Below are 20,483 nucleotides of genomic sequence, written 5' to 3' on the forward strand. Positions count from 1 at the left end.
AACAACCTTCATAAAGAAAGCTTGAGCAGCAGGATCCAGTGCAAGATTGGCGCGTATGGGGTCAGTGGATCCCTTAAAGATGCGTCTCATTGCCAGAATCAAACTGTCAGTGGATACAACACAGCCTCTCATTGCTTCTAAACCTTGACAGTAACACTCCTGCGATCAGCGTGTCAAAGCAGACAAAAAAAGTCACCACCTTCAGCCTTACCCAGACTCCACTATATGACTGCCATCATCACCTTAACTCTTCGCCTTTTCTGTTTTTTTCCCCCTCTTCTCCGTCCTCCCTCTCCTCCCTCTCCTCCCCGCCCTCGCACATGGTGTTCCTCCCACTTGCCGATGTTGTTTGGTATAGCAGTTACAGCCAGTACTGCTCTACACCCACACACAAGTGAACCTCAGCCTCCTCTTTTTCTGAGCCACTTCTGCATCTGCTACTGCGGAGATACTCTGCTCCGATTTAGGCTGGAGGAGTTGCCATTAAAGCTGCATCTAAAAGAGTGAATGGGATATTGCCACAGTCTGTTCCTATATTCACACTGCAGTGAAGTGTAGGTTCAGCATGTGTGGAGTTTATTCACTGCTGCCAAAACTGTAAATATTGGAGAATCATTGAATGTGATAAACAACGCATACTTTGTGTATTTATATGAACGCTAACATATGCTCGACTGTGAGATGAAGCTTTGGTTAAAGTTGCACAAAGAATTAAACACAGAAGCTTATGGAATTAGCTAGTTGAGACAATTAATTGATCAGTGAATCATTTAAGCAACTAATCAGTTGATTAGTGAAAGTCAAACGAAGTCAAATTCTTCGTTTTGGCCAAATAAGGTTTTTTGTAACTCATTTTAATCAATACATCCAGGTAAAATTTCACAATCACACAGTATTGGGGCAATGTGTCAGCTAGTGAGCACACCCTAGATATGCCTCCTTTAGAAATCGAATTATTTTTTTTCTTTTATTCAGTATAACCCAAAATGATTGACTGAACCCATAAACTAATCAGTAAAGTCTTTACAGGATTAGAGAGCCTTTCCAGTTCTGACAAACCTGCCTACATAAACGTTCTTGCCGATATTGACAAGGGTTAGACTCTCAAACCAACAACTTGTGTCTCTAACCCTAAGATGTAGCTTTTACTTTAGATTTGATTGTTGTTAAGCTGACTGGAAAACCAAATATACCAAACAACATCCATGGATGTCTGGTGCTTGGTGAGGTAACTTTGGAACAACCAATCAAATTGGCACGAGGATCTGTTAACACCAAAATCCCTACTTTAGGCTTACATGCTTTACTTGTATTTATTTGTAAGTGGAAGTGATGGGATAATTTGGGATATTTTATTACACCTAGTTAGGTGTAATATTACTTTAGCATGTGTTCATGTTTCTAATTAGTCGAGTCATTCGTAATGAGTCATTTGGCACCGGGCCCCGAGAGTTGAGGCTCGGGTGTGAAATTTATGGTTTTCAGGGTTTTTATCGTTAGCTCGGTTTCCCTGGGTGTTTTCCCATGTTGTAGTTGTTTTATTTTGAAAGAAATATTTACGCGTTACCATAGCGATCAGAGAGCATTAAGAGGCAGCGAGGAGGATGTTACTCTGTGTTGTTGGCACATTTCTGGAGGAATAAGTTACACAATTACACAGTGAATTTGCGTTTATTATTATATTTACAAAATACCACAGTTTTTGTCTTGGTCGTATCATTTTATTTTGTTGTATTTATCCGCGACACCGCAAAGGCTGGTCCGTAAAATTATTCTGACATTAAACCGGTCCGTGGTGCAAAAAAGGTTGGAGACCTCTGGACTAGATGGACAAAACTATCAGGCCACACCTCATAATCTGAATTTTGTCAAAAAGTGGGTCATTCGAAAGAGCTCACTGAATTTTAGTGCGGTAAACAAATAGGTTGCTAAGTCAACTGATGAAAATTCTACCCTCTTAGATATTCCACGATAAGCTGGTTTTAATGCAAAGTGCAAATGCTTTAGGAGCCACAGGAATTCAGCCATGAAGTGGCTGTGTAAAGTCCCAAAGCAGGGTTACCAAGTGCTCAGGTGCAAAGTGTGTAAAAGTTGCCAACACTCTGCTGAGTTGGCATTAAGATCAGCACTAAAACTGTGCGCCAGGAGCTTCATGGCATGGCAGTTCCTGCAGGGGTAATGTGTAGGTGGCCTAGTCCTTTTGTCTATATACTTCTGTATTTCTACATGGTTTTTATCTTGAAGGACGCAGTTATAGAAATAAAAAGAAATAAAAGTGGCATTAAAACTGAACAAATGTTATCTACTTGATAAATAAATTAAATGAAAACCGAAAGACAAGCAAAAATCATTATGTTTCAGGGACCTTTTTAAAAAATATTTCAGAACTCATGAAGGCACGAAGGTCAAGGGAAAAACGTCTTTTTTGCATCAATAAAGAATATTTTTCTTCATGTTGACTTCAGTGTACATGTATATTGTCTGGTATGTGTTTGTGGTACATGTATAGACTTTGTTGTTCATTTGTTTGTTGGTGATAAAAATTTGATAGGTAGGTGGAAAAATAATGAATTTAAGCCTAGTAGGATTCACTTTCTGGGAACTATGAATATCTTCAGTATAATAAACAAATCCCATATAGACCAGTTGGGCCAACACTGCATTATAGCCTGCTGGTGCGAGACTGTTTTGGGAGTATAATGAGTTAATGTGGGCTTTGTGCATGACATACTAAATAATTCCACTGATCCATCATGATATAAAATGGGGTTTGTGGGTGCTGAATGCTTTAAAAAGTCAAATCAGTCAATAGCACTTAGAGTACATAATAACATTTGATGTATGGCCTGTTTTTGAAATTATATGTTGCCATTTTTATTGCTATCTAACATACAGCTGGTGCTGAATCTTAATGAGATTGGGTGTGGGTTGTTTTTTTTTTTGTTTTTTTTTTAAGTGACTCTATGAAACTCCACACAAGTGTGTAGTCGATTGGACCCACGCTCACCATAAGTAGCTTTGGCTGACACCCACGGATTGGCAATTACAGCATAATGGGCCCCACTTCTCCTCCAATATAAAACAAAAATGGAAAAATGTCTAAGAATAGTGGGAGTAACAAGCCATAGATAAAATCTATATAGAGACATAATGCTAGGAGATTGATGAGAAACCGTGCCACGCCATTTATATCAGCGCTTCATGCACAGTCATGCACAGACTCTGTTTATATTTCAGGTCATGGAAAAAAAATTAATGGCAAAAATGCTCTCTCAAAAGCAGCGCTATAATTTGAAATTCCTGACTTATGAAGCCTCTGAAGCACCGCTACATGCATTTATAAAGCTCAGCATTCTTGTAATGCCGAATCCTTCAGAATCCACCCATGAATTATGGAGGTGGATGATGTGGAGAATTGATAAATCAAAACATGGTGAAATTTTTATCACCGTCCTGAATATTGTGTCACATCTCTCTGATGCATGACTGCAGTTTTGTGTGCGCGTGTGAGAGCGAGTCAGTGTGCGTTTGCGCGTTTGAAGGGGATGCTTGTTACCATGGCGACCCATGCTGCTGGGGTTGCTGTGGAAACTGAAACAAAAACACGAGGTGTCCCTGCATGCTTCTCAGAAGAACAAAGTTAAAACATTATCAAGTGAATGCAAAAATAACGTCTAAGGGATGTTAATATGTTTCATTTTACCAGTTTTTATATTACACGCCATGAACCTTCAGAGGTTCTTGCCTACTTTATCTCTCAACCACTCGTCTCTGTCTCGCTTATCTTAAGGTGCCTACCCTCGACTGTCTCTGAGCTTCAAGCTGAAGAGGAACATCGGCTACTTTATTTTGCAGACGTACATGCCATCAATCCTAATTACCATCCTCTCCTGGGTGTCCTTCTGGATAAACTATGATGCGTCAGCAGCCAGAGTGGCTCTAGGTAAGTAGTGGTGACTGTTTAAGAGCAAGTATTTTTCTTTCTCAGATGAGGTCGGGGACTGATAGAAATCAGAAGCTGCCTTTCTTCCTTCAGCTTGATTCCCAAAATAGTCTGAACTTCTCCTGTTATTGTGTCTGAGCTTTGGGAACTGGCCTGTAAATGGATGGACTAAATGGTGATAGATTTGAGGAAAAGTGCCATCCTGTATGTCTTAATGGACTGTTTTTATCCATTGTGACAGTTTCTGTAGGGCAAAAGTACAAATTCACTGAGAAGCCTTCACGAGCTACAAATTCATCACATATCTAATGGGCATTATTTAACCTCTACTTGAGTGGTGCAGTTTAGTAGCACTCAACAATGCAGAGATCAAGTAAACAAGTCAGTGGTATGTAATTATGGAGATTTCAAGCTGGAGGCTGAAGCATAGTTTTGCCTTTGTGTAAAGCTGAGCCGACCACACATCAGGCAAGTGCAATGGTCAGGATATGAAGGCAGCCAAGGTAATATCTCAGGTGCAATTTATACATAGTGCTTTCCACAACACTCATACTTGACATGCTAAATAGGTAATTAAGTGTTCATTAAGCTACACCTCTAAATAACAGAGGTCCAGTTCAAGCGTAAGGAGTAAGGAAACAGCTCTACTGCCTATTTCTGAGAGAGGGTGGTCTCTTCCTTTAGTTTTTATAAACCCCAAAACAAGATGAAACTCAAAAGAAGTATATGTGATATAGCTTTTGTTAGCGCTAATATTATGCAAGGTAGCCATAAACCATGTTTAGCCGTAAGTACTAGCTGTGAATACTGCTGTAAAAACAGCATACTGTCTGTACTAAGATTGTGTTGAACATTTATTAGCAGCAACATGGCAACCAGAGATCACTTCAAGTGACGACAGGCAAAATAACCACTGGTGACTTGAAGTGGGCGAGTCCCGAGTTACACTGTTCTCAACTTTGTAATTGCTAATGCTAACTTCAATGTTGCTTTGCAGTTAGCAAAATAACGTTTTGGTTACTTTGAGCAAATCACTACTTTATGGAGTTTAACTACCCAGCAAACATAGTGAAAACTGTGACATTATTCGATGGATCAAAGCGGTTTGTGGTAAGATTACGCCACAAATGAACAGATGTTGATATTTCCTCAAATTTTTGTGTTTCAGCAATGTCTACTCTTACGAAGCAAGAAATGTCAGTCATACATACAACAAAGAAAGAAAATGGATGTGTGTTTTTTTTACAGCATTGGAGTGATAAATAATTTAGATATGAAATAGATGCAATCAGACAGCCACTCTGCATAAATCCAGATAAGTTCAACATGTAATACACAATCAGTTGTGTGTTGCTTACTTGCTTATCTGGATAGTCACCACCATTTACACTCTGTCCCCCAGTATTAGTATAACCTTTTAGAGCAGTCTGATCTAAGTCTTTATTAGTTCTCTAATCATTTTTGTTCTAACAATATGTCAGAAAGTGTGTTACATAATATAACAATTGTGTGAAATATCATTGTTTAACGCTACTGGTTAAACTAAGTAACACATTTTTAACCAAACAGATGATGAGATGGTGAGCCTTTCGTTAGTAAGATTTCCCATTGTTAGAGATGCTGTAGGTGGTTGGAGAGAACTAACATTGTCAGATACCCTTCAGGGACTATTTTGGAGCCATTTCACAGTGAAAAGAGAAGGCTCTCTCTGAACTGGCAACAAGCCACGGATTCATGCAGCAAAGCCTCCGCAACCGGCAAACTTTTCCAAAAAAAAAAAAGAAATTCCAAGTTGTGCTAAATAAATGATGCCATGGAAAATGAAAGCACAGCTTTATGTGCTAATCTTGAATTAGGAATATTTGTAGTTGTTTTCCTTTATTGACTTTTCATAAAATGCTTTCATAACACTTAACTATCCCAACTAGGCAAATTAAGGCAGAAGGGGCCAGACCTTTAAAATCCCAGACTGTAATCAGTTGGCAGTAGTAGCCAACAAGTAGTCAAGTTTGGCTGCAACTAAAGATTTAAACGAATCAGTTGATGACTGATTGGGTAATTATTCAGCTTCTAAAAGTGTAAGGTGACCTTTTGAGGTTGGTTGTCCAAAATCCAAAGACAGGCAATAAATCTGCAGTGCTGCTCTGCCGTTGTGGACAAACTTGACGGAAACTTTCAGGTCTGGCTGGAGATGGGTGAGCAGTAAATGTTTGCCCAGGGGCCAAATAGTTCAATCTGGCCATGCCAATTGATTGCTGCTTCAGTCCTTCAGTTCAGTTTGTAAGGATAGATAATGGACCAGTAATGACCTTAACACATCATAATGCTTTTTGGAAAACATGTTTTGATCCATTACCTTTCAGCAGCATCCATCTGTTCCCCTGCTACCCTGGAGGGAATCTGTGTGTGTGTGTGTGTGTGTGTGTGTGTGTGTGTGTGTGTGTGCATATACTTCTCTTTTACTGCACGGTTTCTTTACGTATCTTTTCGTCAAGGCATGTATGCAATATCCGGTCATTATCGTATGCCTTGGAGTGTATGTCTGCTTTTTTTGTATGTGTGATAGCTGCAATATCCGGCATGTAGCTCGACAGGCGAAAGGCAACCAGAGGTCCATTCTCTACTCCTGATGGACCTTTTTGAGCTTTCAGCAGATATCTTGATTGTGGAAGAGGCTGTGTGTGTGTGCATGGATTGCTCTTTGTGTCTATGTGTGTGCACACACCTGCCGGTAAAAGCAGTGTAATGATCAGGAGGAAATCAATTCCAGGAGGCAGCAGGCAAACAATTGAATTGTTTGAAGGAGAATCTCATTTTCCTGAGCAATTCCAAAGGATTGCAAAGTTACAAATTACCTGCTTGCACCTTAATCTGGTTGCAAGCTTTTTTCCACAGTCAGGACCTTTATTCATACTTGTATTATGTGTACAGTTAGGGTACAGTTAGCTGTACAAGAACACTTTTAGAGTAACATAAGACACATAAGTTTGAAATCAGTATATGTTTGTTCAAACTTTTGAAATTTTCATATGGAATTTTTACCTATTAAGAGATGAAGATCTTTTAGCAAAAGGCCGACTACATGTAAGAGAGTTGATTTGAAAGGTCAATTTTATACTTCCTGATGATGGCTGTGTTTAGCATCTAACCTCATCTAACATCTAACCAGTTTAATGTTGACCTGGTGAATGTTGAGAGGTTAAAGTTTATAGACAGTGTGCTACAATTCCAATGTCAGGCTGTTTTAGATTAGATAATACATATCATAACCATCTATCCATTTGGATAGGTGGGATACACCATTGGCAGGTTACCAGTCAGTCACAGGGCTAAAACCGACAGGTAACCATTCATTCTCAGATTCACACCTCAAGCCACTTTAGAATCGTGAGTTAATCTAACATTCATGTCTTTGGACTGTGAAAGAAGAAGCAATACCCTGAGAAAACCCACACGCAGAGGGGAAAGCATGCTCAGCACAGAGAGGCCACTGATGTGTGGATCACCAGTGAGAACTTAGAAGGTCTGATAAATCTTTAACTCTTACCCCTTGGACATCTACTGGGAGTAGCCCCCCAAAAAACACATCTTTATTGATATATACTGAGGCGTCAAAACTTGTCATTAAGGGTACAAAATAACTCTACAAGCTACTGAGTGACCTCTTAAGTTACAAAGGCACATAAGGGGTAGTTTCCAAAGTTTGAGATAGAGACCTATTTGCTCCAAAATCATCTGTTCATGTTCATCAGTCACTTAGCTCCAGTGCCCTCAACAGCCATGCTAGTTACCACTTTTGTTGCGCATGCACTAAAATAACTTAATTTTAATGTCAGAAAAAGTAGAAGTATGTCAGTAGAGTTCTGCTTTCTGCCCCAGAACTTCAAATGCCAAAGCTGAAACTCTACAGACTGCTGCCAAGTTTTCTTAGCTTTCCAAGATGTAAGTATATCTGTTTGGTTTAGTTTGCAGTCCTACTAGACTGCCTGTACCCCTTGAAGAACAAAGACATTTTTCTAATGATTGTCAAACCACATCTTTATGGACGTATTACTACATTTTTATGTGCTTTAAGCCCCGCGTGCAGTCCTATCAGACTGACAGTTTGCGCTGTCTGCAAGTGATGAATTGAAGTGTTCAATTAACACTGCTTTGATTTACCTCCTGTGCCTGTCATTTTACAGGCATAACGGGATTCTGTATAATATATCTTTTTCTCTTTTCATAATGTGGAGCTGTGTTCCTAATGGCCTATTGGCACATGATTAGAGGAGATTTGATTGCCGTGCGCCTTTGTTCCAGCTGTTTGGGTGGAAAAGAGATTTGGGGACATATAACAAGAGAAAGGTGGGGGAGGGGACTCTTAAAAAAATGTGCTGCGTGAGCAAAGAGGGAAATCACCACAAAATGATGGCAAGATTAAGAAGCAGGGAACAATGAGACAAGACAAGGTGGGGGGAAGGAGGAGGGGAGAGACCAGAAGGAAAGGGAGCAAGAGAAACCCCATCAAACTATATTTCTCCCCAAAGAGTGTAACACCGTGATGAAAGAGGAGGGAGGCCCACATGCGCGTGGCCCCTTGATTAAATTGTCCGAACAGGGAGCGAGGGAGGGGGCAAATGAAAGGAAGTGAGGACTGGAAGAAGAGAGGGAGCGAAGGACAGAGATTAATGGTACAGCTCAGCGAACACCTATAAAGAACAAGACTGTCATTATGTGGAGGGAAAAAAAAGAAAACCAGATTGCACCATCCAGTACGGGTGGTGGCACTGAGCACGTGCACGTGCGAGCAAGCTCATGCGCATTCAGACCTGCAGTGCACACACGCGAGTGCTGTTTAGCCTTGTAATGTGCCAATAAATCACACGAAGGCTTGGACAGACCTTAGCTCTCCTGCACCCTCCTCCGCGACCCCCCTCTGACTGCTCCATGTCTTGTTGCTCTACTTTATGGCACATGAACCAAAAACCTTTGTGTGAGTTAAAGAGAATTCAGTGTTCATGCTGTTTGCCCATCCTTTCTTACGGTGGGTGCTCAGGGGTCATCGTAAAATGCATTGACCCTCATCCAGTTCTATATGTGGCTAGAATTTTACGAGGCTCACCTCATGCTGTCGTTCTGCCATGTGTGAAGGTGCTCTTACTGTCAATGGTGTGTTTTATCCCTAGTAGTTAAGGTTACCAGGAGCTGGGGGCTAGATACATGCAACACTATTCTGATGAGTTATTTCTGCTTGGTAACCAAGGGGGCAGTTGGATGTTACAAGGCAGACCTTTGAATTTCAATGAGGCAGACTTTGTGCACCTACCTAGCAGCTTGTGCCTGCTGATCGCTTTTATATTTAATCCTGTTTACAACGGGCAAATTGTTTTAGGATTTTCAAATCAAATACATGCCCTCACCCTTGCTGCTATTTCTTGCTGTTTCTCTGGTTCTTGATGATAGCAAGCACCATAATCTTTTTTTTTCTCTGCCAGGTCAGTCGTGCTCGTAACTAGCAATGGAAACAGCCACAGTACAAACATGTTTTTTGTAAAAATAGCCTTGTTACTGTAGTAACGACAAAGACATCTGCTGGAGTTTTCAGTGTGACCTTAAGGTTTCGGTCGAGACAGCAGCATCTGTTTAAAGACAGTCTCGGACTAATTAAGCGTCAGATATACCATCCAGGATTGATTATGAAGATTGGTCATGAGGAAGCCTCGGAGAAAAAAAAAACAGACTTCCTCCACAGTTTGTCTTTGAAACATTTTGCTGAGTGATCTAAATCCAGTAATGTTACTGTGATTAGTTTAAAAGCCTCAATTAAAAGGATAACAGTCCGAGAGGTGAGGGTTTTTTGTTTGTTTGTTTTAATGAGGTAAGCCAAGATATGCGATTATATAGGGCAGCAATGGCATACTACATGCAAGTGGGTTTTTAAATATTTCGTGTGTAAGATACACCCAACAAGTAAGCCAGATGTTAGGTTCAGCTTCTTTGCAGTCTAACATGTTTTGAGCTTTTCTTTTGATTCTTATTGTCTATTTAGTCAGACCCAGAAGACCTACCTGCATTTTTGTTATTTTCAACAAGGTACAATAGCATAAAAACACTACAATGCATCCATATAAATCAAAAACCTCATCACTTCTTCATGAGCATGTCAAGACATGGCTTCTATTTTTGATCGTCGTGCTGACCTCCTACTCTGTGCCTTCTTTCATGGATCTCAAACTTGTGGAAAGAGCAAACGTGAATTGTTGTTTCAGGATTCTAGTAGACTTCAAGAGTAACATCCTAATAGAGAAAATTCATTAGAGATGATGGGGCTGTGCCAGCAAATGGTACAAAAGTACACAGGAAGATGATTTTGAATATAAAACCAACTAAACTTAAGTCATGTTTTATAAGCCCAGTCCATCACCTCATTAGATAAACAGTCCAACCAATTGTTATCCCTTTGGTTCAGCTGCCTAGTCTTTCTAAAGTAGACATGTTCGTCCTTAACAAGACTTGGATTTCTTAAAGTTGGCACCATATTTTCCATAGCTAACATCTCCTGAGGGCTACTGACATCTCTGTTCTATACAAACTATATAGTGCGTTGCCTTGAGGATCGTTTCTGGCAATTTCATTTTCTCTCTTTTTTTATTTAAGAAGAAGTGTTTTAGTGCTTGCCGAGAATCTGTAGACCAGTTGTTGTCTCTGCTGTAGGCATTTGCTGTAAATATATAGATCAAAAATACAATGTTTTTTCTTCTATTTGAAGGGATCACCACTGTGCTAACCATGACCACTATCAACACCCATTTGAGGGAGACACTCCCAAAGATCCCCTACGTTAAGGCTATCGACATGTACCTGATGGGCTGCTTCGTCATGGTTTTTCTGGCCCTGCTTGAGTACGCCTTCGTCAACTACATCTTCTTCGGGAGGGGCCCACAAATGCAAAAGAAACTGGCAGAGAAGGCAGAAAAGGCCAACAACGAGAGGGCGGCTAAGTACGACGCGGCAAGGGTAGGTTTGAATTTGATTATTGATCACTGGATACCTGGGTGTGTATTATCACAACAGCAGCAGAGAAAATCAAGGAATCTGGGAAGTTTGTTACATATTTGTGAATATTTCAAATCTGCCACCAAAGCCAGCAGTGAAAATGCTTTGCCTTTAAAATCAAAAGCCAAACATGAAAACTTTCGAGTCTTCTTCATTCTAATTTCAAATGCCATCGTTATTGTTATTTAAAAATTAACTATTTATTGTTTTAAGATATTTTTTTGTTACCAGCACCTGAATACTACTGACAGTAAACATGTAGGTAAGAGTTTTCTAAGCTTAATGTAGCCATAGTGTAGCTGGTGTTGCTGACGTTACACTGTTTGCGTAACTTCAAAAAGTTAATAGACAGGCCCAAATAGGAGGCTTTGTATATACTATAAGTTTGAAGTGAGAAGTTGCAGGATTTAGCTCGGCAGGAAGGCTGATAAAATGTGGCGTGGGTGATAATACGTTGTAGATACTGAATAAAATTTGAACACTGTCTATTTAGCTTTAAAGGCAAACCCTGCTAGCATGCTATATAGCCGACAGCACGGCTGGACGGCAGCTGGTGCGCTGCCAAAACGTTCTGGGAGTGTGAGTACACTGAAGAGAAATGTCTTGCCAAATGAAATGGTGTGATGCTGGACTTGTATGTGATATATGTAGCTGCTTTCAGAAGTTTGTTTTTTCTTTTTGGCAGTGCATGCTAGTAAAAGTGGACCAGATCATTCAGAACTTGTACCTGCTCAACTCTAGCTGTATGTGAGTACCAGCACCATTGCTGGTCAATATGGCCATTCTTTAGCACCAAGAAAATAGGAGAAAAGAAGGGCTAATATGTGCTGTTCTATAACTCCATTGATGGCTTTTGTGATTTGTCGACATTAATGTGGAATAAGTTTGTCCAAATGCATTTTGTTAATACTCAAAATTAAAAGGATTCTTTTCTTTTCAACAGTTAAGAGTGAGGTACTACATTAGGGATTGTTGCCTGTTAGACACTTTTGAAAATGAGTGAAAAATGTGAATGACATGACATTTTTTGTTGTACTGAAAAAATATGAATGTCCACAGTCCTAGCAGGATAACTAAACCTGTCAATGGAGCTGTATGTTAGTTATTCTCAAGAATAATTATCAGTTTCTTTACTTTCATATTCACATATCAGGATATGTATAACAAAAGGGGAACGTTGTATGCTGTTTACCTGCTTTACTTTATTCATAGTGTTCAGTCACAAAATATATTGGTTAAATGGAGAAAAAAAAGTTTCAGACATTTGTTCCCAACATGTGGCTGAAAATCTTCATCTCCTCAGGAGGCAGGTAGTAGGACCGCGTCCCTAAAACGGTCCAATCAGGTTAAAGGTCTTCGCCACTCACGCTCGGTGAGTTGTTTTGTTCAGTGAGACCCTTCAATTCGCCGTCATCATCAGCAGACATGGATGCGTTTTCTTTTGCCTTGATGCAAAAATATTTCTCCATCCATGTGATAAACTGAGCAATCGCAGACATCTCCATGACATCGCAGATTTGCCACATTGGTGTTTCTGATATGACTTGTTTCCTCCTTTCAGAGCTCATTTTGAATGCATGCTGTCTGTATATCTTTCCTCATCGAAGTCATCAGTGAAGCCATTTCTTTCACAGTGCATGTAAGAATGTGGTGAAGCAGTCCACCTGCCAGTGGGTAGTCACTGCAGAGGTCCCCCACCATGCACAGTGGTATACAAAACAAATGAATTAATCTGAATATAGGGAACGAGTGCAGCATATTTACAAAGAAAGATACTAAAGTGACTGTTTTATTTGATTTAATAACATAAGACTTGAAAAACAGTTCATATTTAACCTCAGGTTTATTACACTCCAAAAAGTTGTATTGAGTCTAGTGATGATTGGTAGCCACCATAAGCTTTTTTATTATGTGGTAATTCTTGATTACTGGAGCCCGACTGATATATGATATTTAAGACTGATACCCATATTTGGTGATTTAAAAATCTGATATTGCGCTGTATCAGATAGTATATTTTTTCTTTTAGACACACAAAAGAAACAGATTTGCCTAACCTTTTTCCATAACCATTAATTTATTTACTCCTTCGGTTATTGTGTTTGTGGCATCCCAGACACATTTGACAACAGGGAAATTGCATAATCTCTACGTAACCATCAAATTGTTCAAATAGCTAATAATGTCATTTACTGGCATGACCATAAATCAGTCAGACTCTGGTGAAAGCAGTACATGCACTAAAATCAGAAATGTAGCTGTACTACATGTTAAATATAAGTACAAAGATAGATTTCTACCTATTTCCACAAGATTTGGAATGTTGTGTAAAATAAAAATAGAAATGAGTGATTTACTAATTAATTAAAGCCTGTGTTAAATTAAAAATAGTACAAAGACAATTTATCAAATGTTAAACCCATAATGTTTTTTTTTTAAGAATATATGCTAATCTAGCACATTTTTCATTAAATTTGCAATAAAAATATGTTTACCACTCTACAAGGCATTCTTTGACAGAGCTTTTCTTAAATGATATAACTGAGAGAGAGTAGGAATTTGTAAAGAGCCATGATGTGGGCATATCTCTAGAATGCATTTTGGCATTATCTTTCTGAAACAATTAAGGCCATCCCTGGAAATAGTGTCGTCTGGATTGTAGCATGTGATGCTCTAAAATCTGTAGTTGCTGTACAGCATTAACGTTGCCTTCACATACGGGCAAGTTGCCGTATGCTTCCCAATTAAAAATATGTCTTAAATGATTTGAAAATCAGTGTATATTGACATTTTAAACAGTATAACCTGTTTCCAAAAAAGCCTGTATGCTAAGTGCTTCACATCACCAGGTAAGCAGACTAGAGATAGATCACAGTGCTTTAAAAAAAACAATAAAATATTCTGAAATATAATATAGTGTATAGCACATGAAAAATAAAACTTCTGGATGGGGTAGTGCATAGGCTAATAATTAGTAAATCAAACACCTCACAATAACAAGCTTCTTGCAGCAGTTTTAATTCTAACTCAAACAAAAAGGAACGATGGGACTTCCACAGTTGCTACATTTGCATGAGCAATCACTACTTTTCATTAATGTTGATTTGTCTATAATCATAAGCATGGATTATGATGTATTGTATCTTGTGTTGAATTTAACTGTTGAATATGACAATGAATGAACTGAAATAACTTCTATTCAACTGATGTATCAGGTTAGCAATTTAATGTGTTATCATGGACTATATTGGCATATTAATGTGCAGCAGCAATGCAACATGATTACAGTTATAGTCACAATGTTTAAAAAAAAAGTCAATTCTGTGAATATTTGCATGTTAAAATGTGACAAATATGTTTTTGTTTGTTTTTTTTCTCATTTTTGATTTTAGCAAACTGAAGACCTAATTCCATATAGTAAATGCGTTCAACGTGCTATTCAGCCAAAACGTGTTGTAGCTTCTCCAAACCATTGCTACAATGGAGTGAATAAGGAGTAGAGGGAGTAATCCTGACTAACTCCACAGAGACAAAACTCTATGGAAAATGACTCTTCACTTGTCTCTTATCTGTGACCTCAGGAAATACTTTTCAGTTGAGTTTATGGTCTCAATCAGAATGGTGTTCGTGCATTAATGAAACTCAACAAGGTTAACGGACATGCAACTAAGTTAGCTAGCTAGCCATCGAAAATTACTCAAAAATGGTTTGTTTTTTTTTTTAAAAAAGAGGGCATCTCATACTGTGAATTTAAAGTTGAAAGTTACAATAATTTGCCTTTTACAACTTGAAAAATAAAGACCAGTGTCCTCCGAATGTCAGGTGGTGTTACATATTTCCAGTCTGGATTATTGGTTAGCCTTGTTTTGGACAGCCGATGTTCCATTACTGCCACCTGATAGAACAAGCTCACTTTGATTGCATAGAACAATTGTGTGGGCTTTATGCAGAAAAGGTCAACAATGCCTGACAGATACATTTGTTTATGTAAGCTGCCAAAATCAACATTAATATGAAGTCTACGGTAGCTCCTATTTATTTTTATATGATGTGATGCAGAGTTTGAGTAAAACTAAGCCATCCATCCTTTGAAGAAATACAATAATCCTCGAAACTTTTTCAACACTTTGTTTTGAAAGTGTTTGAACCACAAGGGCTCAGATAAAAGAAAAAAACAATGTTTGATATGTAATCTCATGGGGGAATTCAGATGAGGTCGGGCATGAGAAAAGAAAAGAAAATGCGTAACAGTGCTTTAAAAGGAGCCTCCCATTTTTGCATCCTAATAGATGCAATGTCATACTGGTGGAAACAAAGTAGCAATGAGCCTAACAAGGCCCATTTGTTACTTCAGTATTTGTATTGCAATGTATGTTTTCCTGTTTTCCTAGTGTTAGTTCCGTTTTTCAATGCAAGATATTTTAACCGTTTGAGGGCTAGGTTGCAAAGGTGATGGGACCCAACCCTAACAATAATGCTAATACTCACTCAAGGGGCAATCAGAAAATGCTTTTTTTTTTTTTTTTTTAAATTATATTCTTCTCCCAAGAAACAAAAAAATAATCATTCCAATAAATGGAGCTAGGGTTCGGGTGGTACGGACTTTAAACCCCAGACAGCCATGAAAATCTTTCTTTCAGGATTCCTTCAATTCTTGGTCTTGGAGGGAAGGTTCCTAAAGTGCTGATATTCATAACTGTTTTCTTTCTCCATTCAGGCAGAGCCACATGGTCATGGGAACATTCTGCTGACCACCCTGGAAATCCATAATGAAGTGGCAGGAAGTGAGATCACCACCAGCGTGGCAGACATTAGGAACTCTCAGTCCATGGTGCAGCTGGACAGCACTGCCTCATCGCACATCCAGTATCGCAAGCAGAGTGGCGGAGTCGGTCCATGTTCTGCTAGCCGTCACTCCCTGGACCGCTCCGCTCAGATGAAACGCAGCCGCCTGCGGAGGCGGTCCTCGCAGTTAAAAATCAAAATCCCCGACCTGACGGATGTAAATGCCATTGATCGCTGGTCACGGATCATTTTCCCTTCCGTGTTCTCAATCTTCAACCTCATCTACTGGCTCTACTATGTCTGATTGGACTGTTTTGTTGAGGTGTTTTATTCTGGTTTGTTTTTTTGTTGTTGTTTTTTTTTTGTGACTTTTTTCATTTCATTTGTTTTTCTTCCTTTTCTCTGTTGCTTTTATACATGATGGAATCTGCCACGTTGAAGACTGTAACACAATAAGACAAAAGTGAAAAAGAGACTGAGAAAAGACTACCGAGTTTTGGACCAAGTTCTCATTTAAGTTGTTTTTATATTTGCAGTGTTTGAACCCTTAGTACCGAGTTCTTTTTATTTTTGAAAGTATGTACTGTAATTGGGATTTGTGACGGTCATTTCCCAACACATTTGCCCTCTCAGTAATGTGTAAATAGCAAGATACAAAGCCAGCAATTGAATAAATATTACAGTATTTGCAAAAAAGAAAAAGAAACAAGAACCAGTTAAGTTAAAGATTTTTCTAATCAAAAAAGTAAGAAATCTTTATACTACACAGGTGATCAGATAAGTGCAGGCAACTCCTAGAAATCATTTACCCTATGCACTATTAATGCATGTAATGATCAGCCGTAGAAGAAAAAAAAATGAGTACTTTTTGCCTTCGGTAATAGCACAACTTCACAGCAACAAACCAATGTGTGTTTGTTTATAGCATTAATAATATACTTCCTACTAAATACAATTTATCATGCATTGAACTGGTAAACCTTTACCCAAACACAATATCTTCAAACTCTTAACATCCCCCAGGTCACTGGCAACCCATTTAGGGGTAGGTTTAGGCTAACATCTACCCTTTTTTAAAGACTTTATCACCTACTTGGAACATCCAGAAAAAAAACTGTACGGCCAAAATGAATGTACTTCATTTGAAAGGTAACATAGTTTCTTCAAATGTGCCCGTTTCCTATGTTAATTAAACAGAACCCTAGAACTGACCCTAGACTGACCACCGATGACCAGCTGGAGGTTAGGAGTTTGAAGCGGAGGTTTTTGTCCTCTGTTCAGAATGATTATGACTCAGGTTCTGAATTTTTTGGGTGTCTTTTTCTTAAAAACCAAACAAAAAAAATGTCGCTGAAATAACTTTTTTGGTCATTTGATAAGGGGAATAGAAAATAATAAGCACAACTATGACAACTGCCATTTCTTTCCTCTTCTACCTTCAACCAACAACACTTTTCAAGTGATAGCATGACAGAATTGCACTTAAATTTCTCCAACATTCTAGAAAAACTGTTTAAGAAAACTGCCAAGGGCCTTTTGGGCAATACAGTTATTACTTATCTCATGAAATATTATGATATTTTTGTACTCTGCGTCTTGAGGTCTTCATTTGAGTTCCTAATCTATTCTTGTTTTCTTTTGCGCCATCTCCGTTGTGGTAATAGAATAAAAGACCCATTTTTTGTACATAAGTTCATAGGTGTGTATATACATAAATGTGTATATGTATATATACATGTATATATATATCTATATATAGCTATGAGAGGTGGGATCAAAAAGTTCCAGGGATGGGCCTCTGAAAATTTAAAATTTGGCTCAGTAGACTTTAGTTCAAGGTTATCTTCTCACGTACCATTCACTGTTAACAGTGCATTTTAAGGTCACTTAACAGAAGTCCTGTGTTTCTCTATTGCTCACTGGATCCACTCAAGTATCTCAACATTTCAGATTGATTTTCTTTTACATAATCTGGATGAAGCAAATCTAGCAAACAGATTTGTGTTGATGTTGTCAAGAAAACATGCATTTTGAATGCACTTAGTGCTGACACACCACAGTTTTTGTAGTTCCGTGCTAAATGTTCTGCATTGATCCCTCAAGACATTACCATAGAGGTCTGCATTGACTGGCTGATCCCTGGACAAATTCCTGTTGCAAAAACCAGTGAATTCCAACAAAATGTATGACAGTAACCCTGTCACCAGTGATGACAATTCCAATACTTACTCCACAATAAGTGTTTCGATGAAAATCACTGTGTTGGGTAATTAACAAATCTACAAGGCATGTGAGATGACAGTATGTCACCAGTTGTGTAAGACAACAATCACGCTCAGTCATGGTACAGGCAATTGTACGTAGTGTACACCTAAGGACAGAATTTCTAGGCATAGCCAGGTGGCAGAAAGCTTCCACTTTGGTGCCCTCAGAATCTCATCACTGCTTTTTGCAGATGATGTGGTTCTGTTGGTTCTATGAGGTGGGGATCTCGTGCTCGCACTGGAGCAGTTCGCCAGTTGATCTATGTCCCTACCCTCACTTGTGATCACAAGCTGTGGATGCAAGCGGCAGGAATGAGTCTATTCTGAACTACTGTGTTAATGCAGCCAGGGATATAACCACCAACCTAAATTGTGAGTTAGTGGAAGGCCTACTCTACAGCCACCCCTAAATAAATTGCCCAACTTTAATAAATTAAAAACCACAAATCGGCAGTACAAAAAAGTCTTTTGGTCTCTATGAATAGTTTGCCACTTCATCAGCAACACTAAATGGGGCTAATTTTCTTATAATTCACCTACCTGGATAATTGTTTTGGGCTCAAACCAATGATCACATTGTCTGTCAGTTCTTGTGATTGGACTCTGTGGGGCCTCATCTACTTCTTTCAGTCGTTAAATTGGACTGCTTCACTGTAGGTTTCTTCATGGTGCCTTTTTGAGGCATTTTAATTGGTTATCTGATGCTTTGCTGTGAGGTAGAGACCTTTCAAGTAGTTCAACCAATATAATTTATGAACACAACCAGCTAGCTGGCATTAGCTGCTAACTTAGGACTCCATCTTTTTATTCATTCATTTCTGGCTCCAGAAACAAACATGGCAACCGCTAAAACATTAACATTAAAGCTCCATATTTGACACCCATAACCAGTGGTGACAAAAATGATCATCCATGGTGCCATGTTTTAGTCCTTTGAGATATATATATATATATATATATATATATATATACACACACACGTACGTTTAAGATGTGCTGTGAAAATGACCTTGAACAGTAGCTCAGCCAAATTAAACTCTGGTATGGATTTTGATTTTCTTCGGGAGCCTGTTCCCAGAAGTTTTTGTTCACATCTCATATATCCCTGCGTGTACAACCCCAAAATGAAAATGATCTTTTTGTGATTGTCATACTGGCAATTAACATAATTTAGTAGAAAGAATTAAACTAACAGATCTGTTTCACGCATCCGTTTAGTTTTGAGCATTTGTGGGGCACTCGGAAGACATTCCTACCCAATAACTCCACTCAAGACACTGTATGTATGTTCAGCTGTACTGAGTGATGCAAATGGATTCCATAGAGCCCGAAGATGGACCAAGATAACTGATCTGTCGTGTAAACAAAAGCACATACTAGTATTGAATGTATCAGATCCATTCTTCAGGGAGAGGATAATGAGCCATGATCATAATTTTTCCATCAGAATGTAACACCCATTCCTACATTGTGAGTGACAAATAGAATAGAGTGAGAAAGTAAAAAGATGGTGCTTTACTAGTGTGTGCATGTGCATGTGTGATGGAAAGTGGATATGGAGCCACTGAAAGGAATGGCATTGGTAGATTATTTGTTTTCTTGCTGCTTGCTCAACTATGGACAAATGTCAACATATAATAGTTTTCTGGATTAAAAATAGCTCTACTGTCAGACTCTTTTGACAAACTGTGTGCCATTCCACCTAAGGTCGCAGAGCCATCAACCAGTTATAACTTGAGGATGTACATTTGAAGCATTCTTGATCAATTGCAGATACATGGAATACATCCACTATTTGTGCATGTACAAGAATACATGTAGAGAAAAAAAAAAGGTTATTGATAACTGAGTTTGTTGACAGAATACAATCAGTCAAGTTTTCTTTGTACAGGTTGATATATGACTAAGAACTGAATGTATTGTACTTGGATTGTTTCTGCACAATTTCAGTTTGCTTACTGGAAAAAGGATTGACCTCAGTACTGATTAATATAGAGCTCTTGTGACCCCAAATCACATTTTCTGCTGTGTATACAGGCCTGGAGGCAAATAAGATCAGGGTACAAGAAAGAAATGGCAGCGAAATAATACATAAGTCTGCTTAGGCATAAAGTTAAGAAAAATGTACGCTTTTATGCAACCTAACAAGCATCTAGCCCTACAAAGTTGCCCCAGAGATGACCTAAAACAGACATTCTGCTTCACATTATAATAATAACAACAATAATAATGGTATTATACTAAAATTATCAGCAGTCCAGTCAGAAGCACAACAGAGGGTGTGTGTAATATGGTCTCCAATAGGAATTGTAACTAATGGCGCTAAATGGTTTTAATAGTTGCATATGCTTATGCTTCAAGAGAAATAAACCCAGATATTTATTTATTACATTTTGCAAATACAGTATCTGTAATATTTTGCTGAAATCTGTGAAAAAAATAAAAAATGGAAA

General features: G+C 38.6%; 1 protein-coding gene across 4 annotated transcripts in view; it reads left to right on the plus strand.

Annotated features, from left to right (window-relative positions):
- LOC309701088 (gamma-aminobutyric acid receptor subunit beta-3-like) overlaps positions 1–16,468 on the plus strand; it is a 103,533-nt gene extending 87,065 nt beyond the window's left edge. For all 4 annotated transcript variants that reach the window (XM_082525090.1, XM_082525088.1, XM_082525091.1 and 1 more), the window contains 3 exons: positions 3,791–3,943; positions 10,695–10,942; positions 15,699–16,468. In XM_082525090.1, the coding sequence (XP_082381216.1) occupies positions 3,791–3,943; positions 10,695–10,942; positions 15,699–16,070 (773 nt within the window). In that variant the 3' untranslated portion in view covers positions 16,071–16,468. The remainder of the gene's footprint in view (positions 1–3,790; positions 3,944–10,694; positions 10,943–15,698) is intronic.
- The last annotated feature ends 4,015 nt before the right edge of the window (positions 16,469–20,483 follow it).

The sequence above is a fragment of the Aulonocara stuartgranti genome (assembly GCF_965226115.1).
Source record: "Aulonocara stuartgranti genome assembly, chromosome: 23".
In the NCBI taxonomy this organism is placed as follows: domain Eukaryota; kingdom Metazoa; phylum Chordata; class Actinopteri; order Cichliformes; family Cichlidae; genus Aulonocara; species Aulonocara stuartgranti.